The 10,111-nt window shown below is 33.4% G+C and overlaps 1 protein-coding gene across 1 annotated transcript; it reads left to right on the top strand.

Moving 5' to 3' along the window:
• The first annotated feature begins 1,601 nt into the window (after positions 1-1,601).
• LOC134259582 (lysosome-associated membrane glycoprotein 1-like) lies at positions 1,602-9,374 on the top strand. Its single transcript, XM_062742190.1, has 7 exons — positions 1,602-1,719; positions 1,837-1,950; positions 6,113-6,465; positions 7,850-8,054; positions 8,299-8,463; positions 8,680-8,825; positions 9,096-9,374. The coding sequence occupies exons 2-7, from the start codon at positions 1,914-1,916 to the stop codon at positions 9,372-9,374; spliced, it is 1,185 nt and encodes a 394-aa protein (XP_062598174.1). The 5' UTR covers positions 1,602-1,719; positions 1,837-1,913.
• Positions 9,375-10,111: the final 737 nt, after the last annotated feature.

Raw genomic sequence — 10,111 nt, 5'->3', positions numbered from 1 at the left:
AGCTCTAAAAAGAATTATACAAATATTGAAGAGAAATTTCTTTAAAATTTATGTAAAATTGCCAATCTTTGACAAAATTCACCAAGGTCTGACTCGTTCCGTTGAAGCCGAATTTAAAGAACGATAACTCTAAACATTGCAAAATCAGAAATTTCTGGTTATTCCCCTTTCATGATGTAAAATATGACGTAACTTCAAGGGCATTAACGGGGTATTTTTATCACAACATGATAATAACAATCGGTACAGTATCATTAAAAAATTTAAATCTTCATCTTTAAGACAGAAACAAATAAATGCACGGAACTCTTAAGTTAAAAGAGAGTTTATTGCCTAAAGTTGTCCGAAGCAAGGTATGTGTCCGATGCATGGTGAATTCACCCTAATCATTTTTAACCAAAATTTTGTCACATTCATCATTAGTGTGACATTATAAAAAAAAAAATACGGTATTCACCATGTTGTGCCATTTGGTCTTTTGGCTGCAAAATGCAGAAAATATAAAAAGTAGGTAAAAATAGCTACTTTGGGTAGCTTTAAATACCTAGGTAGGTATTAATAGCTACGTAGGTAGAAATAGTCTTTGGACTGGACCTGTTGTAGTTAGATAACATTTTTATCCAACTTGACATGTGTATTTTATCCCCCATCTAACAAGTAGTGTGTATTCCGATGCTTGGAGATAAAAGTACACAATTTGGATAAAAATCATATCAACTATACCATGAACAGGTCCAGTCCAAAGACTATTTCTACCTACGTAGCTATTAATAGCTACCTAGGTATTTAAAGCTACCAAAAGTAGCTATTTTTACCTACTTTATATAATTTCTGCATTTTGCGACCAAAAGATTAAACGGCGCAACATGGTGAATACCATATTTTTTGATACGGTCACACAGCTAATGATGAATATGACAAAAATTTGGCTAAAAAATGATTACTTCCTAAATCGGCGATTTTACATTAGTTTCTATGTAAAATTGAAAATATACGAAGTTTTCATTTTTTCACCAAATTTTTGTCATATTTATCATCAGTGTGACTGTATCAAGAAATTTTGTGCTCACCATGTTGCGCCGTTCCTGCATTTGGCCAGAAAATGCATGTACAGCAGAAAGTAGGTAAAAGTAGCTACTTTAGGTAGCTTTAAATACCTAGGTAGCTATTAATACCTACGTAGGTAGAAATAGTCTTTGGACTGGACCTGATGAATACAAACCATTCATTTACCTGTTTACCTTATAATTATTTACAGGTTCTTGATTGTTCTCAAAGAAGTTCTAGTTTATTATGAGGGTTAAACACTTGACTAAACTATTTCACAATACCTCCTCAATGTCCATATACGGTCCCGCTCCCTCGGGGAACATTTCATCAGCGACAATAGCAGCTGGTTTCATCTTCTCAAAATCATGCAAAATGAAACTAAGAAGGGAAATTTCACAATACGAACAGGGTAAAACTAATAACCCGCAACTGGGTTGTTAATTATTCACCTACAATATTTCTCTACATTTACACTAATAATAAATATATAATCAAAATTTTCAATAAATTGCATTTTATTTACATTGATAACTATTCATATTATTCACATTACATAAAATGCTCAAGGTTATTTTTTAAACGATGCACCCATATTTACCCACATTCCATTCACGTGACTACTCATATGATTGAACACCGAGGACGGAAGGATTGTTAGCCTAGCTCTAGGTGAGTATCGTCTCTTTTCTTGGCTATTTTATCGTAAAAACAAAGCTTTTTAAATCTAAGATCGTGAATTTGAACACATTTATAATGTTTATTACAACTTTGAAGCCATTGTTTTAGCATCTCCCTGAACAGCGGCTCGTCACGAGGATAGTACCTGTCAGCGGCTAGATTAAGTCACAAGATAAAAAATCAAAATGAAGGCGAAATTCTTCGGAGCGGTGATTCTCTGTGGTATTTATGTATTTTTCAATCATTATGACAATAACAATTATTAATTTAATGGAAATTACAGTTCATGTTGTTTAATATATGATACTAATTTTAAAAATAATGCGTAAATATTTGATTTCAAGGGAATGCTTAACCAGTTATGTATTTAAACACTATACAGTGCATTAGGCTGTTAGGACACTCTGAAATAGCTAAATAAAGCTATATTGTATAGGTAAATAAAGCTATATAGATAGATTTAGCTATATAGCTAAATATAGTGATTTTCCTGGACCTGTTATAACATCGTCGCAAACCGCAGCCAACTTGGCCAAAATATATGATTTTGGCCATGGTTGAATGAGGAGAGAATTTTTTTGTAATTCATTAAAATACCAATGCCAGCTAGTGAAGTATAGTGAGATGTCAGATGAACTTTGTTGTGACCTCTCAATATCCAATCGCAGTATACGAAATATTTCTGGTATAATTTTGATGTCAATTGTTGATTTCAATTGCGATGAAAACAAATATTATCATTGGCTGAACATGACGTCCCAATATAGAGGCATAAATATTCAAGATTACGACACTTTGTGATCAAGCAGCCACAGGTAGGAGAAAGCTAAATGTGGACTCCAGAGTATGGCTTGAGACGATGGGCTTATGAATATGAGATACTGAATTCTTATGGAATATAGCACCCTATTATGTAATGCTAACCTGTGTAAAATCATGAAACAATCATCAATCATGCTGTATACATGCACAGTGTAGTAAACTGGTAGATTCATTCAATTATGTATTCAAGTCATGATGGGGTTAAGAGGGGGTGGGGGGGGGGCATTAAAATGATAGCATCCTAGACAGGTGCAAACCTCTGTCTGCTCAAATTTATTTCTGTGTAAGTGTGATCAAGTCAGTGGCGTAGTTTCATAGTTTGATTGTCATGTAGTACTGTATATTCTTTCTACATCAAAAAGCTACAATTATTTAAGAATTTATGTATTATGTCTACTTCATGAAATGATAATGTGTGTGAGGGAGGGTGTGTGTGTGTGTGTGTTTTTGTTAAGGGGAAGACCAAGAGGGCTTATGAATGCTCAAATGGCATATTTCTTTTTTACATCTATTTTAGATTTAAGATAACTTTTTTTTATATAACAATAAATATTTTACTGTTTTGTAAACTTACAACTAAAGTGTAAAGTGTGTTTTTATATGCTTTTTATATGCTATTTTGACATTTTCACCAAGCATTATCACTGACACAAGGATCAGAATATAAGTACACCTATGACAACAATGAAACCTGTATTGATGTCAAGATGGATGTTATGTTTACTTTGAATGATGGAAATGAAACTGTAAAATTCGATGAAAAGAATTTCACTGTGCTTAGCGGAGATTGTGCAAATGAAGGAGAATATCAGGCATCATTGATATTGATAAATTCCAAAGAAGACTTTTTGGCCCTGACTTTCAATGCTCTCCCTGATTTATCAGTAAACTTGAGTTTGAGGTTTACATTTGCTCCATCAGAGTTCTTTCCAGGAACACCCATATCAAGTAAGATGTTGTATTGACAGTACATGTGTTAATAAATACAATTACAAGACATGGTTACCATTCGTGGTTTTATCCATTTTCATAACAAAAGTTTTACTTTATAAAAAATACAGCTTCAACAAGTTTGTTGGACACTGGAGACCTGAAACTTGGATCAGACACCCAACTATACCAGTGTGAATCTACTCAGAGAATGATATTGACTGGAGAGTTAAATGGCACAACTTATACAATGTACATGGACATGTCTAATGTGCAGATTCAGGCCTTTAAAATAAATAATGGAAACCTCAGTACTGACGGTTAGATAATAATTCCCAGTCTGGACTTCCACACCTGAGACCTTGGCTATATCCCACTCACACCCTCACAAAAGAGAAGCTTAATTCCCATGCACTGCATTATGTTTGTTCCACATGGTCAACCATACATGTCTTTTGATAAAATGGTTGCAGCTTTACCAAGATAGAATTGTCCGATACATGTATCATTTATATGTATTGCAAACATTTTTCATGTGCATTCAAGATGGGTTTTTTTTTTACCAAAAAATACATGTATTTTTATTAAATCCTTTATGTGTACAGCAAACATTTTTGATATGCAAACAAGCATTTTTAGCTCACCTGAGCTGAAAGCTCAAGTGAGCTTTTTTGATCTGTAGTCCGTCTGTCTGTAAACTTTTCACATTTTCGACTTCTTCTCAAGAACCACTGGGCCAATTTTAAAGAAACTTGCCACAAAGCATCCTTTGGTAAAGGGGATTCAAATTTGTTCAAACGAAGGGCCAAGCCCTCTTCCAAGGGGAGATAATTATGAATTGATGAAAAATTAATGGTATCTTTTAAAAATCTTCTTCTCCAGAACCACTGGGCCAGGAAAGATGAAACTCAATTTGAATCATCCTCAGGTAGTGTAGATTCAAGTTTGTTCAAATCATGACCCTCAGGGGTAGGGCGGGGCCAAAATGGCCGACCATTTTTTTTACAAAAAAATATATAGGAAAATTCTTAAAAAATCATCTTCTCAAGAATGACAAAGCCATAATTGATCATATTTATATGGAAGCAATGTCAGGTAGTGTATATTCAAGTTTGTTCAAATCATGACCCCCGGGGATAGGGCGGGGCCAAAATGGCCGACCAAAGTTTTACATAGTAATATATAGGAAAATTCTTTAAAATCATCTTCTCAAGAATAACAAAGCCATAATTGATCATATTTATATGGAAACATCCTCAGGTAATGTAGACTCAAGTTTGTTCAAATCATAACCCCCAGGGGTAGGGCGGGGCCAAAATGGCTGACTAGAGTTTTACATAGAAATATATTAGGAAAATTCTTTAAAAATCTTCTTCTCAAGAATGACAAAGCCATAATTGATCATATTTATATGGAAGCATCCTCAGGAAGTGTAGACTCAATTTTATTCAAATCATGACCCCCGGGACTAGGGCGGGGCCAAAATGGCCGACCAAAGTTTTACATAGAATTATAAAGGAAAATTCTTTAAAAATCATCTTCTCAAGAATAACAAAGACATAATTGATCATATTTATATGGAAACATCCTCAGGTAATGTAGACTCAAGTTTGTTCAAATCATAACCCCCAGGGGTAGGGCGGGGCCAAAATGGCTGACTAGAGTTTTACATAGAAATATATAGGAAAATTCTTTAAAAATCTTCTTCTCAAGAATGACAAAGCCATAATTGATCATATTTATATGGAAGCATTGTCAGGTAGTGTAGATTCAAGTTTCTTCAAATCATGACACCCGGGGGTAGGGAGGGGCCACAATGGCCGACCAAAGTTTTACATAGAAATATATAGGAAAATTCTTTAAAAATCATTTTCTCAAGAATAGCAAAGCCATGGTCGGTCATTGGACTACTTTTTGATTTAAACTTTTCAATAATAAACCAATTTCTACTTTTTCCTAACCACAGTGCTCAGGTGAGCGATGTGGCCCATGGACCTCTTGTTTTATGTTCAAGGAGGTACCTGTATTTACAGAAGTAAAGATGTAGCCTTTCATAATTGAATTTTTTATAGAAGGCTTTTATTATTAAGTGTGTGAATCAGATTTCAAACTTTCACTCGGTTCTATTTTTTTATTCATTGTATTTTACAAAATATAATATCATTGTTTAAACTATATAAATAATATTTCATATATCTATTGATAGAACTACCTGTATACATAAACAATGATATAATGACTAATGTATCATTTTTAAAAAAAACTAAAATGAAGTTTTGGGGTGTTTTCTAATTCTGTTAAGAGAGTAAATATTTGCCATGTTGAAAAAGATGCACTGCCTTGCCACTTCAGCTTGATTTATCTGTATTGTTATTATTTTTATACCTATAAGATTTAATATTCCCAGTAACAGGTTTATCATGTTTATAGTTATAAAAAGTTTGATGAATTTATAGTAAAAACAATGTTGCTGTTTATTTATGATAAATTACTTTCAAGTTTTATTAATAACCTTATTTGCCTAAAGTTCATTGTAATTTAGGTGTTATAATACATGCTATTGCATGGTCATAAGCAAAATGAAGGAAATAATTTGAATATATAAATATATTCTTTATCACACTTATTTCAGTGTTTGTGTGTAGTGCTGATCAGATGACAACTGCAGCACAAGAGACAACAAAAGCAACCTCTGAACCCACAACAGAACCATCAACATCTAATGTAACAACAGTGGGTCCATCCAATGTAACAACAGAGAAAACAACAGTTGGGCCATCTAACGTCACAACAGAACAAACAACAGCTGGACCATCTAACGTCACGACTGAGGGTCCCACCACTGCACCCATAACAGTGGCTCCAACAACTGCTCCACTCCCTGACGCGTCTAGATACGAAGTCATAGAGAACTCTAAAGCCTGTCTCATCATGGCAGGAGGCTTCCAGCTAGAAGTGACTTATACAACCAAGGATAATAAAAATGTAAGATTTTAGTTGCAGTCTAACAACAGAATTCTAAGCATAATCAAATATGTAGCATCGTGAATATCTCGCAGTTATTTTACTTGCTACCACTGTTTTGGGAGGGAGTCAATTAAGGTCTAAATCTCATAAGATATTTCTTGGACATAGCATTGTTTACAGTAGTGACAATGGAATGACTCGAACAATCATAATCGGATTATGTTGAGAGTACAATGTATTGCCAAGGATTGAACTCCAAATAGTAGTTTGTCAGATAAGAAAAGTTTAAATTATTTTATCAGCTGTAAAAAATAAGGATTTACAATGATAATTTAATGAGAAGAGTCTGCTTATTGAAAAGTATCGATAAAAAGATGTATCCTTTCAAAGATTTATAAGTCTGTATCGGGGAATGTTTAGCAAGATATTCCACCAGGATTTCTTTCTAATATGTCTTTATGACTTTCAAAATGATCGATTTTGCATTGTATTCAATAGCACTTTCCAACTTACATTTCCTACCTCCAACACGAAAGAGTTCTGCTTAATTGAGTAATCATGATATCTATCAATTGATCCATCTGGATTAACGTGTGTTCCAGTACACATTTCTGTTTAGAACTATATATGTGATGAAGGAAAATAGCTACATGTAACACACACATTTTTAAAAACCATACACTCTCCTTCTCTAAGGGATAGGCTATTGTCAAAAAAGTGATAATAAAAACAAAAATATGATGGAAGTAATTGTTTTAAAATTCTTGAACTATTGTTGACAGAACAGACGGAGGGGCATACCGATTACTATATATATATTTACATCCACTGAATATTTTCTCCTTTATTTCTTAAGAAACCCCATTGCGTTCATCACTGCATAAACTGCAGTAGGCATGTCGCCTGTACAGATTTCTTAATCAGTGGCTGTTCCATCAATGAAACGTATAAAGACGTTCGCATCATTAATACAATAATTAATCTTTTTTATCCTACTTTAATTGATTATTTAAACAGATATAAATATAAACAATAAAATGTCTTTCTTTCTTTGTTATTACTGGAATGAACGGTCGCAGCTATTGCAGAAAAAATCTACATAACCCGCTTACGCGGGTTATGTATTTTTTCTGCAACAGCTGCTTCCGTTCATTCCAGTAACAACAAACAAAGAAAGCATTTTATTGTTTAAATACCCTCCTGCTTTTTAAGTGGGGGTATAAAAAAGGAACAGCTTTTCAATGGCGACGGTCAAGGCAGCAAACAGAGACTATAGAAATCTTACATTAGAATGTGCAAGAAAATGTTTAAATCAAGGATGAGATGATCTCAAGTGTGCAATATTGTCACATTTTTGTTAAGTGATCAGAACTAAATATGGCAATATAATCATCCGTTACAGGTTAGTACAAGCATGGATGTTCCAAAGAGCAGTGATGTCACAGTCAACGGAACATGTGCCAGTGGAAATGACACAGAATCCAGTCTCACCATCACACCAAAAAATGGAGATATTAAATCCTTAAAGTTTAATTTCAAAATCATGGATGGCAAAGCTAGCATTGAGTCTTGGATGGCAGATGTAAAAATCTCAGATGCCATGGAACGTAAGTTTTGAAAATGCAACAAATTAGTGGCTTAATGGTAACGGACAAAAATATAATGGATTAATTTCAACAAGATGAACAGTAAAAAAAGGAGAGGAACTCGTAAATTGAAAGAACTTGTTTCCAATCCTTTTGTTTATACAATAAAAAATATGTTCAAAACAACAACAAAATTTAATCCATAACATTTTCACCATACATATTTTTAGTATTTTGACTTATATGTTTTTTGGGTTTTTTTCAGCTGAGTTTAATCACACAGTGAATAAAACAGTGGACTTAGCATCTCCTAAACTATATTACAAGTGTGAAAAAAGAGGAAACTTCTCAGACAATATTTTAGCCCTCGAGTACAAGGATTTAAAAGTACAGGCCTTTAATGTGGAGGATGGGAAGTTTTCAGAAACTGGTAAATATTTTACAAACATGTACGAATGATGTGCTGGAAAAATACAGACCCATTTCAGGGTTCAGCCTACTTTTGAAAATAACAGAAAAAATGCTTCAGTCTATATTGCTCTACAAACATTCATGCACATGTACCTAGTTGTCAGTAAAACAGCTGAAATATTATGAAAAAAAGTTAATTAATTTATTATATTATGTTAATTTATTTTCTTTCCAGGATATGACTGCCCAGCTGATGCTCCTGATGAGCCAGCTCCTGGGAAACCCCCAGTTAAAACATACACTGCAACTGAAGGAAACAAGAACTGTGTTGTATTCAAGGGAAGCATCCAGTTCCACATTCCTTATGTTTCAACAAATGGGGTGAGTTTTTAATCAACAGTATGCAGCTACAGGTTATCTGTTGTATACATATATGTGTTTTAATAAACTGAATTGTTAACATATGAATATTTAATGAACAGACAAATTTTATTTATAAAATTGAAGTGTGACTTTTAAGTAAATTGCATTATAGTTTCAAAATGAATGTGAAACTTGTTAACATATAAAAAAAAAAAATTGTCATTTATTTGAATCTGTTGATTGCATAGAATTTCACCTGAAATTTTGTGTATGGTATAATTATTACAGAATACAACAGCATTGATTTCTGTTCCACAAGAAACCAATACTACTGGTGATTGCAACATGACTATGAATGGCTTATACACTCAGAAGTTGTCAATCAACTTTTATGAAACCTGGACTTTAAACTTGTACTTCTCATCCGACAAGAAGCAAAACACAGATCTATTAACAGCTGATGCAGGTGTGGCTAACTACGACATCTCGCAGATTGAACTGACTTACGACTACAACAACAACCTCTTTTCAGATGTTGATGACAGTGGTGAGTTTATCACTGAATGAAAAGGAAAAGTTGTTTTTCGCTCTACTGGTCAGAGACTAGAAGAGCTTATGCGATAGTAATGCATCCAGTCATCTGTCTGTCTGTAAACACTTTTTCAAAATGATACTCCTCCTACAGTTTAGGTCTGATTTCAGTATAACTTTGCACACAAGTAGACTACACTAAGATACATAATTCTGTGTATCGGTTTTTGATTTTGCTGTGGTTACTAAAAATAGAAATTTCTGTGAAATTGTTTCAAAATGCTACTCCACCTACAGTTTTGGTTTGATTTCAATATAACTTGGCACAAAAGTAGACTACACTAAGATACATAATTTTAGTTATTGGTTTTCGATGAATGGTGTTGACGTGGTTACTAAAGATAGAAATTTCTGAAATTGTTTCAAAAATTCTACTCCTCCTACAGTTTTGGTCTGATTATGATATAATGTAGCATGCAAGTAGACTGCACTAAGATGCATAATTCTATTTATCGGTTTTTGATTTCGACGAACGATGTTGCTGTGGTTACTAAAAATAGAAATTTCTGAGAAATTGTTTCAAAATGCTACTCCTCCAATAGTTTTGTTCTGATTTCAATAATCTTTTGCACAGAAGTAGACTACACTAAGATACAAAATTCTATTTATCATTTTTTGATTTCGATGAACATTATTGCCTTGGGTTACTAAAGATAGAAATTTCTCGAAAATGCTACCAAAATGCTATCCCAAATACAGTTTTAGTATGATTA

Source organism: Saccostrea cucullata, unplaced genomic scaffold, assembly GCF_032062105.1.
Source record: "Saccostrea cucullata isolate Sc308-1 unplaced genomic scaffold, CSIRO_AGI_Scuc_v1 ctg12559, whole genome shotgun sequence".
Taxonomy (NCBI): domain Eukaryota; kingdom Metazoa; phylum Mollusca; class Bivalvia; order Ostreida; family Ostreidae; genus Saccostrea; species Saccostrea cuccullata.
Note: the sequence above shows the minus strand (reverse complement) of the source record. Positions and strands in the feature narration are given on the sequence as shown.